Source organism: Cricetulus griseus, chromosome 2 (genome assembly GCF_003668045.3).
Source record: "Cricetulus griseus strain 17A/GY chromosome 2, alternate assembly CriGri-PICRH-1.0, whole genome shotgun sequence".
Classification (NCBI taxonomy): domain Eukaryota; kingdom Metazoa; phylum Chordata; class Mammalia; order Rodentia; family Cricetidae; genus Cricetulus; species Cricetulus griseus.
In genome coordinates this window covers 31,698,326-31,725,835 of record NC_048595.1, presented here as the reverse complement: position 1 = coordinate 31,725,835, position 27,510 = coordinate 31,698,326, and the positions used below count along the sequence as shown (strand labels likewise).

The 27,510-nt window shown below is 38.2% G+C and overlaps 1 protein-coding gene across 9 annotated transcripts in view; it reads left to right on the top strand.

Annotated features, from left to right (window-relative positions):
- Positions 1 to 27,510, top strand: part of Scmh1 (Scm polycomb group protein homolog 1) — a 155,055-nt gene that overhangs the window by 45,078 nt on the left and 82,467 nt on the right. For 3 of the 9 annotated variants that reach the window (XM_035439656.1, XM_027399131.2, XM_035439655.1), the window contains exons 3-6: positions 16,021 to 16,083; positions 16,826 to 16,849; positions 25,466 to 25,605; positions 26,468 to 26,538. In XM_035439656.1, coding sequence (XP_035295547.1) covers positions 25,530 to 25,605; positions 26,468 to 26,538 — 147 coding nt within the window. In that variant the 5' untranslated portion in view covers positions 16,021 to 16,083; positions 16,826 to 16,849; positions 25,466 to 25,529. Of the gene's footprint in view, positions 1 to 16,020; positions 16,084 to 16,825; positions 16,850 to 19,402; positions 19,628 to 25,462; positions 25,606 to 26,467; positions 26,539 to 27,510 lie in introns of those variants that run through there. The other 6 variants (XM_027399135.2, XM_027399137.2, XM_027399133.2 and 3 more) reach the window with 5 other exon arrangements.

The window sequence follows — 27,510 nt, the reverse complement described above, 5'->3', positions numbered from 1 at the left end:
ATTTTATTAGTTTATCTGGTTACCTCCCTTGTCCAACCTATAGATTCCTCCTTAGCTTGGAAGGTTTTACCTCTCTTTGGTAATAAGTGCTCACCCAGCCTTTCTGCTTGCTTATTTAGGTTACAAATAAACACAGGGCAAGTCTCATTATCTATAAGTTCCTGACCTGTGCCTCCTTGAGCTGGCTTTGGGATCCTATTCCCCATACTGGGTTGTCTCACCCAGCCTTACTACAAAGGGAGGAGCTTACTACTACCTCAACTTGATATGCCATGCTTTGTTGATGCTCATGGTAGCTCTGCCCCTTTATGAACAGAAACAGAGGAGGAATGGATGGGGGAGGTGGCTAAGGAGAGATGGTAGAGGTGGGAGGGAAGGAGAGGAGAGCAGGGAGGGTAAACTGCAGTCTGGATGTAAAATAAATGAAAAAAATTAATTAATTAAAAAAGATGCCCCCAATAAGAGTCTGGGGAGATGGCTTAGCAGTTAAGAGCACTTGCTGCTCTTCCGAAGGACTGCAGTTTGAATCCCAAATCTATGTCATGTGACTCACAGCCACATGTAATTCCAGATCCAAGGAATCTGAAGCCCTCTTTTCACCTCTATTAGCAGCCACATACACATGTGTACAGAACACACACACATTCATGCAATCCTGCTTGCATGTGCACACACATACATATAAATAAATAGTAGAATCTTTAAGAAAAGGATGCCTCTAATTTAAAAAAAAAAAAAGAATTTTTGAAATCCCTGGTGAGCACAGCAATAGAATATAAGCTGGAGCAAGGGTCTTTGCCTGCTTTATTCAGTGATAAATCTCAATATTTAGAAATAAATAGTAGCTGATAAATATTTGTTAATAAACCTACATAAACAGGGCTACAGGTGTTATTTCTATTTTTCTTATTCTTTGTAAGTTTCATACATGTATATAATTAATTTTAGTTATTTTTACCCCACTTACCCTTACTTGTTCCTCCTCCCTCTTCTATTGAATCCTTTCTTCTTCCCAAGAAGTACCCCTCCTACTTTTGTGTCTCTTGTGCTAGCATGAGCATAAACAGAGGATTATTTACTGTAGTATGGGCAACTTTCCTCTGAAGAAAATGACAGTTCCCTCACCAGCAGCTATTAAATTGCCAGTAGTTCCTTAGGTAATAGGTGGGGCCTCATGAACGCTTCCTCCATCCATGATGAAATGTTGACTGGCCCAATCTTGGCTGGTCTTGTGCATCATGGCTGCTGTAGGTTCATCAGTTCACTGGCCATGTTGTATACTTTTTTTAATTTGAATTAGAAACAAGATTGTTTTCCATGTCAAGCCCAGTTCCCTCTCCCTCCCCTCTTCCCCAACTAAAACCCTACCTATCAAATATCCTTGCTGATACCCCTGGAGGGTGAGGCCTTCCATAGGGTGTCATCAGAATCTATCATATCCTTTGGGATAGGGCCTAGGCCCACCCCCGTGTGTCTTGGCTCAGGAGTATTCCTCTACGTGGAATGGGCTCCGAAAGTCCACACCTATGCTAGGGATAAGTACTGAACTTATTTTCAATTGGCAATGTCCCGTAGATTTCCCAGGTTTCCTCACTGAAACCCATGTTCCTGGGGTCTGGATCAGCCCCAGGCTGGTATCCCAGCTATCAGTCTGGGGACCAAGAGCAACCCAATGTTCAGGCCAGCTGTTTCTGTGGGTTTCACCAGCCTGATCTGGATCCCTTTGCTCTTCACTCGTCCTTCTCTGCAATTGGATTCCAGTTCAGTTCAGTGATTAGTCGTGGGTGTCTGCTTCTACTTCCACCAGCTGCTGGATGAGGGCTATTGGGTGGCATATAAGTCAGTCTTCAATCTCATTATCAGGGGAGGGCATTTAAGGTAGCCTCTCCTCTGTTGCTTAGATTGTTAACTGGTGTCATCTTTGTAGATCTCCAGACATTTCCCTAGTGTCTGATTTCTTTGTAAACCTAAAATGTCTCCATTATGATATCTCCATTCTTGTTTTCTTCAATTCTTCCCCTGACTCAACCTTTCTGCTCATTCATGTCTTCCTCACCCCTCCTCTTCTCCCCTTTTCATTCTCCTAGCTTCCTCCCCCCTCTTCCCATGCTCCCAATTTGCTCAGGAGATCTTGACCCTTTCCCCTTCTCCAGGGGACCATGTATGTCTCTCTTAGGGTCCTCCTTGTTTACTAGCTTCTCTGGCAGTGTGGATTGTAGGCTGGTAATCCTTTATCTATGTCTAAAATCCACATATGAGTGAGTACATACCATGTTTGTCTTTTTGTGATTGGGTTACCTCGCTCAGAATGGTTTCTTCAAGTTCCATCCATTTTCCTGCAAATTTCAAGATTCCTTTGTTTTTTCTGCTGAGTAGTACTCCATTGTGTAAATATACCACATTTTCTCTATCCATTCTTCAGTTGAGGGGCATCTAGGCTGCTTCCAGTTTCTGGCTATTACAAATAGTGCTGCTATGAACATCGTTGAACAGATGTCCTTGTTGTATGAATGTGCTTCTTTTGGGTATATGCCTTGGAGTGGAATTGCTGGATCTTGTGGTAGACTGATTCCTATTTTCTTGAGGAGTTTCCATACTGATTTCCAAAGAGGCTGTACAAGTTGGCACTCCCACCAGCAGTGGAGGAGTATTCCCCTTTCTGCACATCCTCTCCAGCATAAACTGTCATTGGTGTTTTTGATTTTAGCCATTCTGACAGGTGTAAGATGGTACCTCAGAGTTGTTTTGATTTGCATTTCCCTGTTGGCTAAGGATGTTGAACATTTTCTTATGTGCCTTTCAGCCATTTTACATTCTTGTACTGAGAACTGTCTTTTTAGTTCTGTACCCCATTTTTTAATTGGATTGTTTGGTGTTTTGGAGACTAGCTTCTTGAGTTCTTTGTATATTTTGGAGATCAGCCCTCTGTCAGATGTGGAGTTAGTGAATATCTTTTCCCAGTCTGTGGGCTGCAGTTTTGTCTTATTTACTGTGTCCTTTGCCTTACAGAAGCTTCTCAGTTTCAGGAGGTCCCATTTATCAATTGTTGATCTCAGTGTCTGTGCTACTGGTGTAATGTTCAGGAAGCTGTCTCCTGTACCAATTAACTCAAGGGTATTTCCCACTTTGTCCTCTAATAGGTTCAGTATGGCTAGATTTATGTTGAGGTCTTAGATCTATTTTGACTTAAGTTTTGTGCATGGCAATAGACTTGGATGTATCTGTAGTCTTCTACATGCCAGCATCCAGTTATGCTAACACCATTTGTTGAAGATGCTCTCTTTATTCCATCATATAAATTTAGCTTGTTTGTCAAAAATGAGGTGTTCATAGATGTGTTGATTAATGTCAGGGTTTTCAACTCTATTTCATTGGTCTACCTGTCTATTTTGTACCAATTCCTAGCTTTTTTTAGGACTATAGCTCTGTAATAGAGCTTTAAGTGAGGGATGGTGATGCCTCCAGAATTTCCTTTATTGTACAGGGTTGTTTTGGCTATTCTGGGACTTTTGTTTTTCCATATAAAGTTGAGAATTGTTCTTTCAAGGTCTGTGAAGAATTGTGTTGGGATTTTGATGGGGATTGCATTGAATCTGTAGATTGCTTTTGGCAAGATTGCCATTTTTACTATGTTGATCCTACCTATCCAAGAGATCTTTCCATTTTTGGGTATCTTCTTTAATTTCTTTCTTTAGAGAGTCGAAATTCTTACTGTACAGGTCTTTGACTTTTTTTTGTTAGTGTTACCGTAAGGTATTTTGTTATTTGTGGCTATTGTAAAGGGTGATGTTTCTCTGATTTCTTTCTCCACCAATGTGTCATCTGTATATAGTAGGACTACAAATTGCTACAGATTATTTTTGAGTTAATCTTGTATCCTGCCACTTTTCTAAAGGTGTTTACCAGCTGTAGGAGTTCCCTGGTAGAGTTTTTCAGGTCACTTATGTAGACTATCATATCATCTGCATATAGTAAAAGTTTGACTTCTTCCTTTCCAATTTGTATTCCCTTGATGTTCTTTTGTTGTCCTATTGCTCTAGCTAGAACTTCAAGGACAATATTGAAGAGGTATGGAGAGAGTGGACAGCCTTGTCTTGTCCCCGATTTTAGAGGAATTGCATTGAGTTTCTCTGCATTTAATTTGATGTTGGCTGTTGGCTTGCTGTATATTGCTTTTATTATGTTAAGGTATGTTCCTGTTATCCCTGATTTCTCCAAGACCTTTGTCATGAAGGGTTGTTGGATTTTGTCAAAGGCTTTTTTGGCATCTAGTGAGATGATCATGTGGGTTTTTTTTCCTCAGTCTGTTTATATGGTGGATTACATTGATGGATTTTCGTATGTTGAACCGTCCTTGCATCCCTGGGATAAAGCCTACTTGATCATAGTGGATGATTTCTCTGATGTGTTCTTGTATTCGATTTGCCGGTATTTTATTGAGTATTTTTGCATTAATGTTCATGAGGGATATTGGTCTGTAGTTCTCTTTCTTAGTTGTGTTTTTGTCTGGCTTGGGTATCAAGGTTATTGAAGCCTCATAAAAAGAGTTTGGCAATGACCCTTCTGCTTCTATTGTGTGGAATACTTTGAGGAGAATTGGTATTAGCTGTTCCTTGAATTTCTGGTAGAATTCTGCACTGAAACCATCTGACCCTGGGCTTTTTTGGTTGGGAGACTTCTGATGACTGCTTCTATTTCATTAGGGGTTATAGGTCTATTTAAGTTGCTTATCTGTTCTTGATTTAATTTTGGTAAGTGAAATCTGTCCAGAAAATTGTCCATTTCCTTTAGATTTTCAAATTTTGAGGAATATAGGTTTTCAAAGTATGACCTGATGATTCTCTGGATTTCCTCTGTGTCTGTTGTTATGTCCCCCTTTTCATTCCTGATTTTATTAATTTGCATGTTCACTCTCTGCTGTTTGGTAAGTTTGGATAAAGGTTTGTCTATCTTGTTGATTTTCTCAAAGAACCAACTCTTCATTATATTGATTCTTTGTATTGTTCTCCTAGTTTCCATTTTATTGATTTCAGCCCTCAATTTGATTTTTTCCTGGCGTCTGCTCCTCCAGGGTGTATTTATTGGCTTCTTTGTGTTCTAAAGCTTTCAGTTGTGCTGTTAATTTTCTAGTGTAATTATTCTCCTGTTTCTTCATGTGGGCATTTAGCACTATGAACTTTCCTCTTAGCACTGCTTTCAGAGTATCTCATAGGTTTGGGTATGTTGTGTCCGCATTCTCATTGAATTCTAGGAAATCTTTAATTTCTTTTTTTATTTCTTCCTGGACCCATGAATTGTGCAACTGGGTGTTACTTAATTTCCATGAGTTTGTAAGTTTTCTGTAGTTCGTGTTGTTGTTGGATTCTTACTTTAAAGCATAGTGGTCTGATAAGATACAGGGGGTTATTTCAATTTTTTTGTACCTGTTGAGATTTGCTATGTTTCCAAGTATGTGATCGATTTTAGAGAAGGTTCCATGTGGTGCTGAGAAGAAGGTAAATTGTTTTGTATTTGGATGGAACGTTCTGTAGATATCTGTTGAGCCCAATTGTGCCATAACTTCTATTAGTTCCTTTGTTCCTTTGTTAAGTTTGTGTCTGGTGTTCCTGTTTAGTGGTGAGAGTGGGGTGTTGAAGTCTCCCACTATAAGTATGTGCAGTTTTATGTGTGATTTGAGTTTTAGTAATGTTTCTTTTACAAACGTAGATGCCTTTGTATTTGGGGCATAAATGTTTAGAAATCCTGATGGATTTCTCCTGTGACGAGTAGGAAGTGACCTCCTTCATCTCTTTTGATTGATTTTAGTTAGTTAAAGTCCAATTTGTTGGATATTAGGATTGCTACCCCCACTTGTTTCTTGGGTCCATTTGATTGTAAAATCTTTTCCCAACCTTTAATTCTCAGGTACCATCTGTCTTTGAAGTTGAGGTATGTTTCTTGTATGCAGCAGAAAGATGCATTCTGTCTTCTTATCCATTCTGCTAATCTTGCTTTATAGGCAAGATAAGACTATTAATGTTGAGGGATATTAATGACCATTGATTGTTCATTCTTGTTTGTTTTTGATTTGGTGGTGGTGGTGAAATTATGTGTGGGATTCTATCCCTTTTTCTTTTGGCTGTTGGTAAAGCAGGATTATCTATTGCCTATATTTTTCTGGTTGTAGTTAACTTCGTTGGGTTGCAGTTTTCCTTCCAGAACTTTCTGTAGGGCTGGATTGGTTGATATGTATTGTTTGAATAAAAATATGGAACATTTTTTCTGCCCTCTCTTCCAAAATGTCTCTTAAGTCTTGGAAGTGGTGATGCCGATGTCCTGTTTAGAATAGAGCACTGTCACTTATTCTTGGCATGTTGACCAGTTTTGAATCTCTTCATTAACTGCTTCCAGTACCAGTAAGTAGCTTCTCTGACAAAATTTGAGAACAGCACCAATTTGTGGATATAAACACTAGTAATTAGAAAGCAATTTGACAACTTGTCCATTTAGCAAAACAATACTAGCAAGTTCCCCTTTGGGGCCTATGGCCCTCCCCAGGTGGGCTCTTTAGTAAGTTTACAGTACCAGGCATGGGTTTTCTTCTGTGACTCTTGGCAGTCTACTCTTGTAGTTTGCAGGGTTCACAGCTGGGTAAGACTTGTTCAATGCTCCCCACCCCCAGTATCCTGCATGACACTTTCTGACACCACAAGAGTTAGCCAGCAGAAAGGAAACTCCCAGCTCAGTTCCAGCTTGATTTCTCTGTGTTCTGGAAGCGTGTGGTTACATCTACACCATCTTCCCATTAAGTTCTGATGGGCATCCAAGAACAATGGCAAAAATCCATATTGTTCTAGGGGCCTTCAGGGTTTCTTGGCCAACAGCTAGTAGGGAGGTAAGGAGATATCCCCCTAGGAATGATTTCAATTTATTTGTGAGTTAACTTTTTTTGTAGAATGTTATTGTATAGGTATGTTTCCTTGCTCTTGCCCAACCAATCCTTCTCCTCTGTGGCACTATAAATCTTTCTGTATCCTAATTTCTCACCTTTAAAAAGATACTGATAATACCTGATATGATATATATGAGACTATTAAACTGGCCAAGTATATGTATATAGCAGGTGTTATTTGAATCTGAAATTAAATTAATATACAAACCTCTAAGCATTCCTTCATTCAGATATGCTCCCTGTCTCCTTCCCAAGCAAGTTAACAGTCTCATAACTAATGAATTGGGGATTGAATTTACCCTAAGTAGGGCTTTCTGTGAGTCAGGCTCTGAAAAGACATAGACAGCTAGCCCATCTGAGTATTTTCATGTACTGAATACTGTGCTAGGGTCCACAGCACTCTTCCTAAGATCCTGTGTGCGTTGTTTTCTGAAAAGAGTGTTGAAGGAAGGTTGTTTCCTCTGGCTAGCTGTCTTGGGTTCTGGTTCTCAGTCTGGATCTTCTCTCTGGAACTCCTATGTTGCTCCTGCTAACAGTTCCCTGGCAGACAGTTAATGCTGATTCACTGGTGGCTTTGGCAGCCTGCTTGCTGCAAGAACAGTCAAGACTCATAGAGCACCTAGGTCCATTAGTAGACATTTATTGATATGTAAGAAAACACTGGTCAGTGAGAAAGAGAGTTGGCAGGAACATCTTAGAGCAATAACCCAGAAACTGTAGTTATTCTTCTGTCACTATATTCTATTCATCTGCTCATGCAGATGCAACTTCTAATCTGCCAATCTTACCCGGAAGTTCTTAATTTGAACTTTTAAATCATTATAGGAAGCTCAGCTTGTTTTCTCCTTTAAAAAAAAAATCATTCTTCTGTCATATGTCTTATGTCCGGCCTGCACACACGCGCGTAACACACACACACACACACACACACACACACACACACACACACCACTCCTCTGTTTCCCTTCAGAAAAGGATAGGCCTTCTAGGGATATCCACCAAACATGGCATATCAGGTTACATTAAGACTGGGCACCTCCCCTCATATTAAGGCTGGAGGCAGCCCAGTAGGAGCTAAAGAGTTCGTCCCAAAAGCAGACAAAAGAGTCTAGAGATGGCCTCTGTTAGGAGTAACCACAAGAAGACCAAGTTACACAACTGTTATGATAACTCTTTCCACCAGCTACCTGGATTCTGCCGCTTCTTTAGGGTTCCCAAATAACACAGAGTCTTATATTAGTTACAATGCTGCTGGCCAATGACTAGGATTTTTTATTTGCCAGCTCAGTCTTAATTATCAACCATAATTACTAATCTATATATTTTTATAAGGATTTATCTTACCGAGGACACTGGCCTTATGCATCCTCTCTTCCTGGGATCACATAGCAACTCTCTCCCTTTCCTACATGTCCCAGAATCCTCCTTCTCTCCACAGTGCTTTATTTATCAACCAATAAGACAAACATATACACAGAAGGACCTCCCCCATCAACACAACTATAACATATTCAGAGGATATGTTAGGTAAATTCAAATTGTCTCACTTAGGTCAGACCCATGCAGGCTTCCTGATTGTTGGTTCAGTCTCTGTGAGCCCCTATGAGCCCTGGTTAGTTGATTCTGTGGGTTTTCTTGTGGTGTTCTTGATCCCTCTGGCTCCTACAATCCCTTCTCCCCCTCTTCCATAGGACTCCCCAAGCTCTATGTGATGTTTGGATGTGGGTCTCTACATCTGTTCCCATCAGTTGCTAGATGAAGCCTCTCTGATGATGACTATGTTAGGTTCCTGAATACCAGCATAGCAGATTATCATTAGGAATCATTTCATTGACTTTTTCCCTGCTAGCTGTGTTTGGTTCTAGCCTAGGTCTTTGGACTATCTAGCCTCTGGTTCCTGGCCCTCCAGCAGTGCTGGGTGGTCTCCCTCTTATCACATGTGTCTCAAGATGGACTAGTCTTTGGTTGACCACTCCCACAATTTCTGATCCACCTTTACCACAGCACATCTTGTAGGCAGGACAGATTTTGGTCGAGGGGTTTTGTAGCTGGGTTGGTGTCCCAATCCCCACTGAAAAACTTGCCTGTTTACAGGAGATGGCCAGTTAAGGCACCTTATTAGGAGTCTTAGCTAGAGTCATCCTTGTAGATTCCTTGGAGTTTCCATTGTACTAGGTTCCTTGGAGTTTCCATTGCACTAGGTTCTACCTCACCCTTGAAATGCCCCCCATTTCCAGTTGTCTCTTCCGGTACTCTCTCCATCTCCCCCTCCCACCCCACCCCCACCACCCCCTATTCCCATCCCACTCACCCCTAGTCCACCTGAGATATCTATTCTGTTTCCCCATCCCAGAGGGATCCTTGCATCCCCAATGAGCCCTCCTTGTTACTTATCCTCTCTGGGTCTGTGGATTGTAGCATGATTATCCTTTACTTCATAGTTAATATCCACTTATAAGTGAGTACATACCATGTTTGGTTTTCTGGGTCTGGGTTACGATGAGTTTTTCTAGTTCTTTCCATTTGTCTAAAAATTTCATGATGTTATTCTTTTTTAGCAGCTGAGTACTCCACTGTGTAAATGTACCACATTTTCTTTATTCATTCTTTGGTTGAAAGACATCTAGGTTGCTTCCAGTTTCTGGCTATTACCAATAAAGCTACTATGAACATAGTTGAGCAAATGTCTTTATAGTAGGAAGGAATGTACTTTAGGTATATGCCCAGGAGTGGGATTAAGGTAGATCAATTCCCAATTTTCTAAGGAACCACCATATTGATTTCCAAAGTGACTCTTACAACTTTGCACTCCCACCAGCAGTGGAGAAGTGTTCCTCTTGCTCCACATCCTCTCCATCATGAGCTGTTACTTGTATTTTTAATCTTAGCCATTCTGACAGGTTTATGATGGAATCTCAGAGTCGTTTTGATTTGCATTTCCCTGATGGCTAAAGATGTTAAGTATTTAAGTGTTTCTCAGCCATTTGAGATTCTTCTGTTGAGAATTCTCTATTTAAATCTGTATTCCATTTTTAATTGGATTATTTGGTTTGCTGATGTCTAGTTTCTTGAGTTGTTGATATTCTGTTATTGATGTTCTGTTCAGGAAGTTGTCTCCTGTGCCATTGTGTTCAAGGCTATTCTCCACTTTATATATTTTAGAAATTAGCCCCCAGTCAGATGTGGAGTTGATGAAAATCTTTTTCAATTCTGTAGGCTGCCATTTTGTCCTATTGACAGTTTCCTTTGCCTTATAGAAGCTTTTCAATTTCATGATGTCCCGCTTACTAATTGTCAATTTTAGTGTCTGCGTTATTGGTGCTCAGGAAGTTGTCTCCTGTGCCAATGTGTTCAAAGCTATTCCCCACTTCTCGTCTATCACATTCAGTGTATCTAGTTTTATGTTGAGATCTTTGATCCATTTGGACTTGAGCTTTGTGCAGGGTGATAGAGACAGATCTATTTGCATTCTTCTACATGCAGACATCCAGTTGGACCAGTACCATTTGTTGAAGATGCTTTCTTTTTTCCATTTTTTAATTCTGACTTCTTTATACAAAGTCAGGTGTCAATGGATAGCGCAAATGTGGTACATTTACACAATCGAGTACTACTCAGCAGAAAAAAACAATGGAATCTTGAAATTTGCAGGAAAATGGATGGAACTTGAAGAAACCATTCTGAGCGAGGTAACCCAATCACAAAAAGACAAACATGGTATGTACTCACTCATATGTGGATTTTAGACATAGATAAAGGATTACCAGCCTACAATCCACAGTGCCAGAGAAGCTAGTAAACAAGGAGAACCCTAAGAGAGACATACATGGTCCCCTGGAGAAGGGGAAAGGGTCAAGATCTCCTGAGCAAATTAGGAGCATGGGAAGAGGGGAGAGGGAGCTAGGAGAATGAAAAGGGGAGAAGAGGAGGGATGCAGAGGACATGAGGGAGCAGAAAAGTTGAGTCAGGCGAAGAATAGAAGATAACAAGAATGGAGATACCTTAATAGAGCAAAACATTTTAGGTTTACAGAAAAATGAGACACTAGGGAAATGTCTGGAGATCTATAAAGATGACACCAGCTAACAATCTAAGAAATAGAGAAGAGGCTACCTTAAATGCCCTCCCCTGATAATGATCAGCCTGTTTTTATGCCAATATCATGTAGCTTTTATTACTATAGTTCTGTAGTAGAGCTTGAAATCAAGGATGATGATGATACCTCTGGAAGTTATTTTATTGTACAGGATTGTTTTATTGTACAGGTTTTTCTTTCCATATTAAGTTGAGTATTGTACTTTCAAGGTCTATAAAGAATTGTGTTGGAATCTTGATGGGAATTGCATTGAATCTATAGATTACTTTTGGAAAGATGACCATTTTCACTATATTAATCCTAATGGTCCAAGAGCATGGGAGATCTATCCATTTCCTGATATCTTCTTCAATTTCTTTCTTCAAACACTTCAAGTTCTTGTCATACAAGTCTTTCACTTGCTTGGCTAGAGTTACCCCAAGTTTTATATTACTATGGCTATTGTGAAGGATGTTATATCCCTAATTCTCAGCCCACCTGTCTGTTGTTTGTATATAGGAAGGGCTACTGATTTTTTTTTTTTTGTTAAAGTTGTATTCAGCCACTTCACTGAAGGGGTTTATCAGCTGTAGGAATTCGCTGGCAGAATTTTTGGGTCGCTTATGTATGCTATAATAAAATCTGTAAATAATGACACTTTGACTTCTTCCTTTCCAATTTGTATCCTCTTGATCTCCCTTAGTTGTGTCATTGCTCTAGCTAGCACTTCAGGTACTATATTGAATAGATATGGAGAGAGTGGACAGCCTTGTCTTGTTCCAGATTTTAGTGGAATTGCTGCTGTGGGATGACCCCAGCTGTGGCCTGGTCCCAGACAGGAGATAAGAAGTTGGTAAGGGAGGATTGAGTCAGGCCCTTTGTTTGTCTGAGAGAGTCTTGCATCCTGACTGACTAGCAGTCAGAATGTTTATTTACATAGAATTCAGTATGCAAGAATAGACTGATGTTGTTCCAAAACAGATAATATCATTTCTGTTCTTGTACACATGTTCACCTTCCTCTTGCATATCTTTTAGTCATCATTGATAAACCATGACAGAACAATCATGTTTACTCTTCAACCCCATAACCCAACTTTTAGGCAGCTCTTGTGGTTTTATGGACACTAGACAGAAAATCTCCAAACCAGCCTGAGCAGATTGCCATGTCCTGAGCAATGGTCAAAGTGCCCAAGAAAAATCCTCAGGCCGAAACTGCTGCAGTTATTATTCAGTTTCTGGCACAATATGGTGTTTATATTTTATATCTTTATAGAATGTATTTATATGTATAATCCTGGCATTCTTTTGTCCCTTGGTCATATGACACCACAGTGACTCTGAATGAGCTAATTTTTCTAAGTAAAGGAGGTCCTGACACCCCATTCTTTTTTCACCTTTCTACACCATTCTTTGTCCATTAATATAAGTCCCTATGTAGGGCAGAGGTAACGTCAACTAATCGTAACTTTGTTAAGAGGCTTGTAATCTGATCTGTTGCCAACTCCACTAGCCCACCAAATCTTGTTGACATTTTTAAGTTTACTTTACTTTGATTATCTTGTTCCTGAGTAAGTGCAGAGGCAGATGTTTTAAGAATATCTCAGAGCCTCATAAAGAAGCCTCTGGCTTCTTTACATACATCGTAAACTCCAAGGCATAAGGAAGACCTTTAAGTAGATATGGATATCTCCCTAAAAGTGGGAGGGGTAGTATATTCAGGACTTTCCTGGGGAAGCTTAGAAGCAGTACTCCTGGGAGGAGGCATAAATGATTCGTAAGAAATTTCCCATCCATCCAATATCCCCAAATATTAAATGTTCCCCGCCAAGCTTACAACATGCAGAGATAAAAAACCAAAAGAGGCATGGTGGCCATCATGAGGCTCAGCTTTGCTGGATCTTTTTCAAGCAGCTATACTGGCTTTATGACTTTTGCCGTTCCCATCAGATATGGCAGTGCCAAATTGCTTTGCATTTCTCTCCATTTAATTTGATGTTGGCTATCAGATTGCTGTAAATTGCCTTTATTATGTTTAGTTATGTCCCTTGTATACATGATCTCTCCAAGACTTTTTTTATCATGAATGGGTGTTGGATTTTGTCCAGGGATTTTTGGGGTTTTTTTGTTTGTTAGTTTGTATTTTTCCAAGTTCTGGTTACTGAAACCAGGACCTTGCCTATGCTAGCAAAGTGTTACACTACCAAGCCATTTTCATTGAATTCTAGGAAGTCTTACGTTTCTTTCTTTATTTCTGCCTTGACCCATTAGTCATTCAGTAGAGAGCTATTCAGTTTCCATGCATTTGTAGGCTTTCTGTTATTTCTGTTGTTGAAATTTAGCTTTAATCCTTGGTGGTCTGGTAGGATACAAATCTTAGTCCTGAAATATACTATGCAGGATGAAAACCAAATGTAGTATCAGTTTGATTTGTTACTTAAATTGATATGTTTGTGTTTTTCTGTGGTTTATAAATGAAAGATACCAGCTGGGCATTGGTGGCGCACGCCTTTAATCACAGCACTCAGGAAGCAGAGGCAGGCGGATCTCTGTGAGTTCGAGACCAGCCTGGTCTACAAGAGCTAGTTCCAGGACAGCCTCCAAAGCCAGAGAAACCCTGTCTCAGGAGAAAAAAAAAAAGGACAAAAAACAAAACAAAACAAAAAACCTTAATTCAAAGTAATTAAGGATTCTCAATCTTGTCCCAGTGATGTTTTTTAAATTTTTCTACATGTTATTTTGCTTCATCCACTTTTTTTGCTTTAGTTGTTAAGTTTATTGGGATGATTATTAAGTCAAGTTCTAGCTTCAGGGTCAGAGTATCTGTTGAGGCTTGTTTTGTGACAGATTATGTGGTCAATTTGGGACAATGTTCTGTGAGGTGCTGAAAAGAAGGTGTATATTCTTTGGTGTTCGGGTAAAAATGTTCTGTAGATATGTTAGGTCCATTTGAATTATAACATCTGTTAGCTCCATTATTTCTGTTTTGTTTTTGTCTAGATAGCCTGTCTATTGGTGAGAGTGGGGTATTGAAGTATTCCACTATTAATGTATGGGGTTCAATGTGTTATTTAAACTTTAGTAATGTTTCTTTTACAAATGTGGGTGCCCTTGCATTTGGGGCATAGATATTCAGAATTGAGACATCACCTTTGTGAATTTTTCCTTTAATGAATATAAAGTATTCTTCCCCATTTCTTTTGATTAATTTTGGTTGGAAGTTTATTTTGTTAGATATTAGAATGGGTATACCAGCTTGTTTCTTGGGTCTATTTGCTTGGAAAATCTTTTTCCACCCTTTATTCTGAGGTAATGTCTGTCTTTGAAGTTGAGGTATGTTTCTTGTATGTAGCAGAAGGGTGGATCCTGTTTTTGCATCCTTTCTGTTAGCCTGTGTCCTTTTATTCAGGAATTTAGTCCATTGATATTGAGAGTAATGGCAAGTGGTTGTTAATTCCTGTTATTTTGTTGTTGGTAGTGTGTGTGTGTGTGTGTGTGTGTGTGTGTGTGTGTGTGTGTGTGTGTGTTCTTCCCTTTTGGTTTTTCTGGTGTGAGATTGTTTGATTATTTTCGGTTTTTTCATGGGTGTAGTTAACCTCTTTGGGTTGGAGTTTTCCTTCTGTAGGGCTGGGTTTATGGATAGATACTGTTTAAATTTGACTTTGTCATTGAATATCTTGCTTTCTCAATCTCTGAAGATTAAGTTTGCTGAATATATTACTGTGGGTTGTCATCTTTGGTCTCTTAGAGTCTGCAAGATATCTGTCCAGGCCCTTCTGACTTTGAGTATCCACTAAGAAGTCAGGTATAACTCTCTGCTTTTATATGTTATTTGGCCTTTCCCCCTTGCATCTTTTAATATTCTGTCTTTGTTTTGTATGTTTAGTGTCTTACTATGTGGCAGGGGAATTTTCTTTTCTGGTTCAATCTATTTGGTATTCTATAAGGTTCTTGTATTTTTATAGGCATCTCTTACTTTAGGTTAGGAAATTTTTCTTCCATGATTTTGTTGAAAATATTTTCTGGGCCCCTGATCTGGCTCAGAACCCAGGGAGTGGAGGCCAGGTGGGGCTCTTACCTGTTCTGGCTGGTATGGCCTTTTCCTGAGCAGTGGATGTCTGCCAGAGCTGGGGTAGGGTCAGGGCACAGCAGCAGTGGTGGGTGGTGGGGTGGAGGGTCTGCAGGGTGGGTCTTTGGGTAGAAAGGAGGGTCTGCAGGGTGGGTCTTTGGAATCCGAACTGAGGGCATGGGAGGGTTCCAAGTGCAGGTGGGGCTCTTACCTGTTCTGACTGGCATGGCCTGAACCATGAGCAGTGAATGTCTTGCCAGTGTTTGCTTCCTGCTTATTCATTCTAGGAAGCCAGCCCATGGAATGATACCACCCACATATGTTTCTGGTGATGGAGAATCTTCTCACCTTAATCCAATCTAGAAACTAGAAAGACATTCCTAATATTTTAAGTGATCCTAGATCTAATCAAGTTGACAATAATAATCACAGTCTACCCTTTGCCAACTTGACATCCAAATGTATTGCTTTAAGCCTGTCCTATTAGGCTCATGGCAATCTGATGATTCAGAATGCATTCAGTCCAACTTCAAAAAATTCCCCTAATCTTTAACAGATCTAAAGCTGTTCAAAGGAGACTCATGCAATCAAGTTCTTAACTGTGGACGCCTATAAACAGTTTATATACTTTCATTATACAGTGGCACAGAATAAATACTTCCATTCCAAAAGGAGGGAATAGGAGCATACCAAAGAAAGAGTCAACTAAAGCAAGCCTGAACCTAGAGACAATACCAAATCCTCAAACTCTTGTCTTCTTCTGTTACTAGAAACAATGCTGAACCTTTTCAAATAAAACTTTTTTTCTATATTTGTATTATTTCCTTAGAATGAAATCTCCAAGATGTTTTTCTTTATTAAGAACTATTAATGCATAGTGCCTCGAGTATTGAATCTTGTCTTTTCTTTCCTCATGACTTACCCTTATCTCTTTCTGTAACCATAGGCTGGAGTGATGTGAGAAAGCGTAAGTATGGCCGCTTGTCAGAGTCTGCATCTCAGCATCAAGGTAAGAGAAAAACGATTTAGCATGGAAAATTTTATTCAATATCTCTTGCCATAAAACTGTCAATAATTCACTGGTTCAGTCAAAAGCATATATTATCATTTGTAGAGGTCAAAAGCAATATATTTTCTTTTGATCTAGAAACCTAGATTCTAAGTATAAATAATTCCAAATTAATGTCAGTGTTCTAGGCACAGTTGCTCAGCCTCTGCATTTCCATTTTTATTTCTTTAGGCTCGAAAGGAAGGCAGAATTGAAAGCTGTCTTAGTTAGGGTTTATTATTGCTGTGAGGAGACGCCATGACCACAGCAACTCTTATAAAGAAAACATTTAATTTGAGGGGGCAGCTTACAGTTCAGAGGTTCAGGCCGTCATGGCAGGGGGTATGGTGCCAGGCAGGCAGGCATGGTGCTGTAGAAATAGCCAAGTGTCCTACATCTTGCAGGTAGCAGAAAGTAACTGACTGACACAGTAAGGGAAACTTGAGAAAAAGAAACCTCAAAGCCCATCTCCTCCCACAAAGCCACACCTCCTAATAGTGCTGCTCCTTTTGGGGGACCATTTTATTTCAAACCACCACAAATGCTATATATACTTCTACAGTTATTAACAAACTCTTTTAAAATGAGAGAATTGTATTAGATAAACTTTCAAATCCCTGTTTTGTGACAGAACTTTATCTTTCTATCATTCTGTTACAATTGTCATGATGACCTATGGTTTGACATTTGTTTTCTTTAATAGAACCTGCTGACATCCTGGAGCTAGGTAAGATATTTTTCTTTTTCTATAAATAAGGGAACTTACTAGTCCAGGGATTTGATTGTAAGCAGTTTTAATCCACTAGGAAAAGAACTCCATGTATCTTTGTTTCATAATTCAGGGAATCACTGTTTGCCTAATCAGCATGTAATTAGCTTAGATGTCTTATCAAGCCCTTCTTATCAGGAGGACACAGACCAAGGTAGCAAAAAGGGAAGTGATATAGTTAATTTAGTTTACCAAGTCCAAGCTAAAACAAACCTCCATTCTTGATAATACATTCGGTGACATTTTTCTAAAAGAAATTACTCACAAGATAGTTTGAACCAAAATTAAATATAATATCTTTCATTTATTTAATTTATTTTGAGGCAGGGTTTCTCTGTGGCTTTGGAGGCTGTCCTGGAACTAGTTCTTGTAGACCAGGCTGGTCTCGAACTCACAGAGATCCGCCTGCCTCTGCTTCCTGAGTGCTGTGATTAAAGGCGTGTGCCACCAATGCCCAGCTGGTATCTTTCATTTATAAACCACAGAAAAACACAAACATACCAATTTAAGTAACAAATCAAACTGATACTACATTTGGTTTTCATCCTGCATAGTATATTTCAGGACTAAGATTTGAAGAATAAAACTAATACTTACAATTCTCAGCCAGCTTTTAAGGTTTCTGCATAAAAAGTAGTCATTTTTTAAGAGTCCTGTGGTGTCTTGTATATCACATAAGTGCTCACATCCTCATATCGTTACCAAATTTTGCTCAAGTATTTTGATATATTTTGTTATGATAATTCCATGTGTTCAGCAGTATTATAGTTATTATCTACTGCCTTCCTCTTACCTTTTTTTTCCTATAAGATATTTTTTGTCAATCCTGAAACAGAAAATAACAAAGTAGAAAACTAGAGGGAGGAGTCCAACAGAATTCCTGGGTGGTTGAGAGCTGGCTCTGCCATTTAGTCACTTTGTGACTCCCATCCTTAATCTTACCATAAATTAAATGGGAATAATAATCTCATCCTGTCTGCTTCACAGGATTGGGAAGATCACATAAGCTAATGAATGTGAAAACACCATAAAACTTGCATTTGCCTTAAACTGGAGAATTGTAATGCTTTTCATTCTTCTCAGCACTGAGCTCACACTTTAAGTCCAATCTGGCATTTTTTGAAGTGAAGCGTTATGCATGTGAGCTGATCAAATGAATGGAGTGAAATGATGAAGGGCAAAGTACTGGGACTTGGTGAACAAATGATAGATATTACTTTATTCTTTAAATTTTTCCTCAAGCTTTTATGGTATTAGTGTGTAAATGGGAAAATCATGAGCAGACAGGACAGGCTTGGATCAATTCCTGTTCCCCACTCATCAGTTTTATAACTTCAAGCGAATTAATCTTTCTGGCATAATTCCTCATCTTTAAAATGAACATGAAACTGAAATGCTGAGCTAATCTGACACAGACAGGAAAAGCAGCCATAGTCTTAATCTGCTTTTTGGTCTTGTTGCTAATATGAATAATAACAGTGTAGCTCACTTGACAGCCTGGAGCATGTTGTCAACAATATGTTTGTTGACAGGGAGTTTAGTTACTCATTTTACATGAATTATATCAGTAGGCAAGGGAGTTTATAATTTGAAAGTACAATTTTCCTCATGAGAGTAATTGGTGAGACATATATTCTCTGATATACATTGAGGCTTCATGCTCTATTTTTTCCAATGAGAATCGAGAGTAGACTTCTGGAACCTTCATTCTGTATAAGACCCTAAAATAATCTGCTTTTGAGGATTGGGGCTATAAGTCAGTGATGGAGTGTTTGCCTAGCATGCTCAAGGCCCTGGGCTTGGTAATAATATTAGATGGCAGTTCTAGGGACCAACTTTTCTCTGCTGCTCTGCCACTTTTATAGTGCAACCACTGTCATCTCACACCTAGGTTTTGGGAGTAGCTTCCTAACTAGTCTTCCAGCCTCCAGCCTCCAGCCTCCAGCCTTATTCCTCTCCAGTCCATTTTAACACTGCAGACTGCACCCTAAATTTATCAGTATTCTATTTCTCATGAACATGGTGAGTTTGTTCCTTGTCTTGATGCTGTAGCAGAATACTTGACAAAAGCAGCTTAAGGAAGAAATAAGGGGGTTATTCAGTCTGAGTTGATACTCATGAACAGGGCATGTAGAGAGCAGGGCAGTCGAGGTGTCAGGAACCTGAGACAGCTGGCCACATCCGCACCTGGGAAGCAGATGAAGATGAGTGCCTGTACTCTGCTAACTTTCTCCATCTTAGGTGGTCTGGAACCCATTGGAGGGTGCCATACATATTCAGTGTGGATCTTTCCACCTCAGTGAACCTAATCCAGATAAACCTTTGCAGACATGCCCAGAAATTTGTTTCTATGGTGTTTCTGTGTCCTATTGGGTTGACTATACTAACTATGTGGTGTAAAGGGTGCTTTGATACCCAAATACTTTCTGTCTACAGCCTCTTTTTTAAACTTTTCTCTGAAAAAGTTTGCTTTTGCTTTGACTCCTGCTTATCTTATCCTTTTATACTTAGGAACCCGAATATTATTGCCTCTGGGAAGCCTTCCACAAACCTTCTGCGTGCTCCTACAGCACCCTCCACCTCTGCAAGTGCAGCCCTCACTACACCATTCTGCCATGGATCATTTAGTTTCTGTCCCTCCCTAGACTGAAGCTCACAAGAACAAGGGCAATATTTTGATCATGGTTGTATCTCCAGTACCCAGCACAATACTGTAAATAATTCTTGGAAGAATGGGTGAGGAAATGGCTCTGAGACTTTGCTTTCTTACTCATGATTAATGCTAATGGAGTGTTCCTTCAATTGGTTCACAGGTGACATGCTTTTGGATCTCTTTACCACAAAGTCACCATTTTTATTCTTGTGTGCTGTGTCTCTCTCAGAGTCAGAGAAAACTTAACACCCACATGTGATGTTAATAGACCAGATAGAAGTAGTACTTGTGTCCTCCTTCTTGCTTTCATTCACCCAAAAGCTCTAATTGAGCCTGTACCAAGTTTCAAGGCACTATGTTAAAGAGCAAATGTTGAAAAGGAATAAATAGTCCCTATGCATAAAGCATTTAAATAGCTCATCACAGTGATACAATGGGATGAGTATGAAAGGATCTTAGAGGGGAGAGGAAAAACCAGAAGGCTTTGCAGAGAAAATAGGAGTTTCTTTTGAATCTCTGTGAATGTATATGGGTGGGTTGGGCAATGATACAAGGCCAAGAAAAAGTATCTAAAAGTTTGTTTGAGGAAACTCCCATCTAGCCTGAGTGTCATGATTCTGGGCCTGTGAAGCCTCTCCAACCCAAAACTTTTTCACTCCAGGTTGCCTGCCTGACCTCTCCAGAAAACCTGTCAGTGCCTCTTTTCCTCATTGCTTCAAGAACAGCAATTTTGCTCTACATGCTTTATTTCTATTAAGTAACAGTTATTCCTCAAGTGACTTTTCTTTTTCATTTTTTCTCAGTGAAGAAACTACATGAAAATGTTAGTGTCATAGCTGAAACTGGTTTGGGTTTTTTTGTTCACTTGGGTTGGTTTTGTTTTGTTTGAGGTTTTTGTTGTTTTGGGGTTTGGTTTGTATGTTTGGTTTTTGTTTTGCCCAACCTTCTGCTCTAGTCTTCAGGCATTTGATGAAAGGCTGTACATACTAAGTCACTCATGCCTCTCTATCCACAAATTTTTTTAAAACCCCAAACCAGATGGTTGGAATGTATATTAGTGAATTTTTATTGTATTGATTGTGGGAGCTGAGCTTCTACTTGAAACTTCCCTTTTTAGCCAGGGTATTTGATGAGCTCTTTGCTTTTAGCTAAGAGGTATCTTTGTGGTATAGAGAAGACACTAATAATATAATTCAGTTCCTGTTATTTGTTTTCAGAAATTTTTTTGGTTTGATGTTTTATTTTTAGCTGATACATTAAAATATCAAGCTAATAATTTTAAAGCTAATAATCTGGGTGATGTTTTGAGAGTACTATTTAGCACTAGACATTTTATAATAACTAAATTATTTTAGAGTTATATATGCTACCATTTACTAATCATCTGAAAAATGCCAAGAACACATAGTGTGGAAAGTATGAGTTATGAAAAGAATTCACTCAAGCAAATTATTTAAATTGATTATGAAATTGCATGAAACAGTGTCCCTGATTCTGGGATAGACAGACTAATGAGAAGAACAGAATAGAGTCCAGAAATAGATCTAAGAATGTATAAAAAAACTAATGAAAGATCAAGGTGATTTCAAACCCATGGAGAGAAGATGATTTATTCAGTAGATTATGTTAGAGCACGTTTATTGAAAACAAAGTGAAAAGAACTAGATGTTTGCTTCATTTATTTCATAAACTAAATTATAAATAGATTAATGCTTACATATAAAAATGAAACCAGAGACATTCTTGGAGAAAACATGGGTTAATATTTTTATAATATTTAAGTGAGGAAAGTGTGGTATGAAAAGTAAGAAGCCATAAAAGGGATGACAGAGAAATATGAGGACTAACCCTACCAAATGAGACAAGCATCTTAATCATATACACGAAGGGCTTATATTAACTTGCAAAGACCTTAGAATCTGTAAGAAATGGAAGTTTATGTTAGCATAAAAAGGGCAAAAAATTAAAATTAGTTAATATGATTCCAAAGTCTTCAACCCTATTAGTAGTCAAAGAACTATCCAAAAATGTATATAAGTGGGTTTTAGTTTGTTTGTTTGTTTGCTGTTAGATTTATCAAATTTCCCAGCACTTGGGAAGCTAAGGCAACAGAATTGCTAGTTTGAGGTCAGCCAAGTTGCAGACCAGACTGGGCTATATAAATGAGACACTGTCTCAAAAAAAATACCAAAACCTAGAAATTGTCAAAATATAACTTTAGCAAAATCATGAAATACATACTTATATACTTTATTTTTCATTTTATGTATCTTTTTTTTGAGAATTCCATACAGGTATACAATATGTTTTGGCCATATCTACCCCCTCTTCATTCATGTGCTTTTGATAGAAATAAACATTGGCACACTCTTTCTAGAGGACATTTCAGTGATATAGATTGTGTTGAAACCTAAAATATCCAATTTGTCTGTTAATACTCCTCTTTGGTATTTGTTCCAGGGAGACTGTGTTAGTCAGATTTTTGTCACTAACTAAACCCTGAGAGAGTAGGAGACAAGAGGGCCATGATGTGAATATGACCAAAATACTTTATATGCATATATGAAACATTATAATGAAGTATATTATATAATTAATATGTTAATAAAAGCATAAGCAGTTAAATAAATGATAGGCAAATACCTAGAGAAACATATTAAGGGAGGAAAGATTTGTTTGGGGTTGTTGTTTCAGAGGTTTTAGTCCATGGTCAGCTTGCTTTTAGGTCTATGGGAAAGCAGATGTGTTGTGAAGAAAGGAAGAAAACCAATTATCTCATAGAAAACAAGGCAAAGAGAAGTAACAAAAAGGGGCCAAAGACAAGATAAACCCTTCAACGCCCACACCAAGTAACCAGCTTCTTTCAACTAGATCCTACCTTCCAGTCTGACCACCTCCCAGGAATCTGTTGACAGTTTGAATCTATCAGTAGATTAAACCATTGATTAGATCAGAGCCCTCATGATGTATTCATCTGTGGGAACATGCTCACAGAAACCCAGGAGGTTGCTTTAATAATCTCAATTTCTCAATCCAACCAAGTTAACAATTAAGATTAACTATCACAGAGATTATTTTAAAGGTACTCAAAGACGTATACACAAAGATGTGAATTAAAAAATTAGGCAATAGTTAAAATAACCATCACAAACTATAATATGCATGATGAAACAATGTTTAGACAGTAATCGTGGAGTAGAATTTCTAATTTAGAGACATGGATCATTGTTATTGGTCTTCAGGATTTTTCTTTCCACATCTAAGTAGAACAAAGTAGAGTTCTTAAAGAGCCAGCTAAAGTAGAGCTGATGAGGAAATAAATAAGCTTGCTTCTTTGTTTGTTTTATCTTTTTTTACACCACTTCATGCCTTTCAAATGTTCGTCATCTTTCTTATTTCTATGCTAATTGTGCCTTGTCATATACCAGAATGCAATGTAAATTCTGTAAGGTAGGGATCCCTGTTAAACTGCCTCCTCTGAGGAAGATGCTCAGTAAATGTGTTGAGTAAATAATTGAAAATTAAAATTATAATATTTAATGTTTGATTTGTATATGAACAGTTTAAAACATTTGCTTTATATATGCTTACATTATAAAACATTTTATGTCTGTTAGTAAGATCCCAAGTATGAACTAAATTTCCCTATTTTGGGAGTCCAAGAGATGGATCAACAATTAAGAGCACTTGCTGCTCTTGCTGAGAACCTCTGGTTTGGTTCCCAGCACCCAGTTCAGGTAGCTCACCTATAACTCTAACTCTAAGGGGATGTGAGGGCCTCTTTTGGACTTTATGGACACCCACAAAGTCCACTCCAACACTGACATACATACATACATACATACATACATACATACATACATACATACATATATATATAATTAAAATAACAAAAATAAAATATTTAAATTTTCCTATACTGCATTCTCATGGGGATCTGTACTGCCTTGTTAACTTAAACTTATTTTAATTACAATATTATTTGTGAAAGTAAGTTTAATATTTCTGCTTGTCTAGTGACTGAAAGTGTCATGATGTAGGAACTGTGTGTGTCTTGGTCCACCAACATTTAACATAGTTCTTTATACTTGGAAGGATCTTACATATTTATTTATCAAATGAATTTATATATAATTGTATGCATTATATATAAAATTATCTCCATCTTTCAGATGAGGCTTGGAAGGTTAAATTTTCTATAGAAATAGACTTAAGCAACATCTTTTGACTTACAATATATCTTTAAAAAAATACCAGTAGTCTATACAGATTTAACTTGAAGCTACTGAGTGAAAACTTTTAAGGGTAGTCCCATGAACTTTGAAGAAATGAGAACACTTAGGACTATGGTTTTGGAATCAACAGTTTAGACCCTGTGTTGTGAAGCTACTGTTCAAGGGCCACACTGAACATGTTAACCTGCTTTTGTCAAGGTTTCATAGAATACAAGCTTTCTCTTCTCTTTCTACTTTTCATTGTCTGACCTTCTAGCCCAGTACCAGAATGACTGAGTTTAACAGCTGTGATATGGACTATGTGGCTCACAAAACATAATAGCTCTTATCTCTTTTTTTAAAACTAACTCTTGATCCATACCTTGCTTGCTGCCATTTCTTTTCTTTTTTTTTTTTTTTTTTTTTTTTTTTTTTTTTTTTTTTTTTTTTTTTTAAGACAGGGTTTCTCTGTATTGCTTTGGAGGTTGTCCTGGAACTCGCTCTGTAGACCAGGCTGGCCGGGAACTCACAGAGATCCATGCCTGCCTCTGCCTCCTGAGTGCTGGGATTAAAGGCTTGAGCCACCAATGACTGGCATTACTGCCATTTCTTTTGTGATTATTTTAATACTTGCTGATTCAAAAGTCATATGATATCTGACCTTATGGTATACATGAAAAAATGTGTTTTAGTAATCTGATTGGGTTAATAAAAAGCATCTTATTTTTAAATTTATCTGATGATAACCCAGCAATCAAATAGAAGAAAAAAAAAGGTATGGTTCAAATCAGTCATCAATGTGTTTGGACTGCTTTTAACATAATCCCCTTTACTCAGTAATAGAAGGTTTCCTACATAGTATATGCCTGAGATTTCTGGCCCTTTTACCTTATAGCACAGGAGTTGATTAGCGTGGTTGATATGTGTAAAAGGCAACCGTAATTAATGCTGCCATAATTCTTAAAATCAAAGTCTCTTGGGTGCCTTTGATCAGAACAAGCTTATAAAAGCAATTATCCAGAATTGGCCAAGCTTTTAGACCTTGTTTCCTAATATATTAGCTATGAGTCACGCATACATTTTGAAATTATTTGAAGTTAAATAAGATTTAAAATTTTGTTCCTTACACTAGTCACATTTAAAATGTTCAAAAATTATATGTAAAAATCATATGCTAGTGCTATCTTACTGGATAGCACTGATACACAGTTCACTTCTGTCAGCATAGAAAAGTTGAACTGCACTTGCTGCTCTACATGGTAGAGAGCTTAAGCTAAACGACCTTGGGCCAATGAAATCCAAGACATAAAATTTGACTTAATCTTCCATTCGTAAAGATGTAATAATAACAATGTTTTCTTTATCTGATAGAAAATAGTAACACTTATTCAGTCCTCAATTTAAGACCTTCTCAACTAATAGCAGGCGAATTCATTATTAAAGTTTGATAACCTCTTTAAAATCTTCACTCCAGGAAATAACTCTCTCATTTACTGTCTGGTCATGTTGTTTAATCATTGACTGGCTTGTGAAATATTTCAGAACTGATTGAGCTTTCTGGCCAAACCTATATGCTTAGTTAAGGATGGTGGGAAAGGAACCAATTTTAAAACAGAAGCTATAAAGTCAATAGAGTGTAAAGTCTTGGCATCATCTTTTTAGTGATTTAGATATCATTATTCAGTGATTCATTTTTATTCCCAGCAGCTAGTGCTTTTTGCATGGCCCAAAGGGGCCCTGTGCTACTCCGCCACAGAGGAAACTTCAAGAAATGCTGGTTTGCTACAGTGTTTTAGCTTGTGAGAGTCTCTGGGACCTTCCCTGCTCCATCATGGGGTCACCTCTAGGTGGGTATTAGGTGGAAACTGTAAATTGCTTTAACTTTGAAATAAAGAACTTGGTAATCTTTTGTGGTCCAATGATATTTATATATAACAGCCTATGCTGTTCCATGTTGTTTTAGTCCCAAATTACTGTCACCTTAAAGATTTCTCTTCTAGTTCATTGTTCTTTATATTTGAGATACTTGAGACAGAATCAAGGGACTAAAAGATTCTGTAGACAACCCAGTTTGTTCTTCCTTGTTGTCATCAGAATTGCTTCTCAAGCCCTACTTTGGGTTAGATTATTACATATCCTTCATTTCATACCTCAGTACAGCATTTTGTACCTGGAGTGGCAATTTAAAGGATATTTTTCTAACTCATGTTGCTTTCCCTCCCTTGAAATCTTCTTGCCCATGTCTCCAGATAGTCTCTGCTTTCTACATCCTAAGCCGACGTGTGGGATCAAACCATATTGGGTGCTAAATTGTGTTATGTGACTGCAATGCAGGGCCTCTCCAGGAGTTAGATTGTTCAAGAAGAACAATTCCTCCACTGCCCTCTGCCTCTTCTGCTTTCCATGTGCTTCTTGGCACTTCTTTAAGATCTAGTATACCCTACTCTAGAATTTTTGGTCAGTCTAGGGACTACATATAAAACAGCTTAAGTCATTTTATGGCTGTGATTTTAAAACATTAATTTAAAATGATTCATCCAGGTCACTTGGTTTCTTCCCTCTAAGATTATCTTTGATTTAGATCAAATGGGGTGGGGAAGAAAGTTTAAACCAGCCCACTAATGACTTCCTTGATGTTTAGTGTAGAGTACATCCTAAGAGTGTTTTTTAGGAAGTTGACTGTGATAGAGATTTCTATTTCCTTTACAGGTCATTTTACCTGGGACAAATACCTAAAAGAAACATGTTCAGTCCCAGCGCCTGTGCATTGCTTCAAGCAGGTAATTGACTTTCAGCATGGTTAGTAGGTGGGAGACAATGTTTTCTGGTGTTGAGTAATCAGAACATGAGGTAGGAGCCCTTCGACTTCTCACCTGAGGACCCCAAAATAAACTTGTATGAGAGGAGCTCAAGTAAAAGTTGGTCACTGAGTTTTAGCACCAGGCATTTCCCCAACTTCATTCTAAGGAACACCATCTTTCCTCTAAGGTTATTCTGTTACTGAAAAAAAAAAAAGTAGCATTTTTTTCCCTGGGGCTCTTAATTCAGAGAGATGGGAAAGATAATTGCAGGCTTTAGACGGTTTCTGCATGAGGCTCAGTGTTCCTTTTCCTGTGTTCAACACCTCTGCCACAATCTTACCATTTTTTAAGAACACTGAACCCAGTCTTTCGAGTCATTCAGAGCTTCTTACAGAACTAAGTGTTCCAGACAATGTGTGGTGATGTTGCCTTGGCAATGTGTAGTAAGATTGGTAGGCTAAGCAGTGTACTGTTGCTAAACAGAGCAGGATGCCACAGGTTCTTTATGTCACTTTTCCTTTAGACCTCAATTATTTCCTTATCAACGTTTAACTTTACCTTTTACCTACTTTCTAAGTGAAAAGTACTTATTTCTGTTTATTTGAAATAATATAGTCTAAATTCATATTTTACCTAAAACATTTTTAATTCAAATATACTAAGCAATAGCTCTCAAGTCACCAAAGATCAAGGAACCAAACAGTGACCTGAGAAATGGGAAACAAATGAGTTAAACCTGTATGATTTGCCAGCTTAGCCCCTGGATCCAGATCATGTTCCAAGGAAGATGAACTAACTGTGTAAAATTCAAAATAAACAGGTAATATTAATGTTACAAGAAAATATTACTAAGCTCTGAGACACAGGAACAGAAACTACCCAAAATGAATCTCAGAGAGAAAGCAGCTCAGATACAAGAGAATAGAGAACAGTAAAGCATAGCTTCTGATT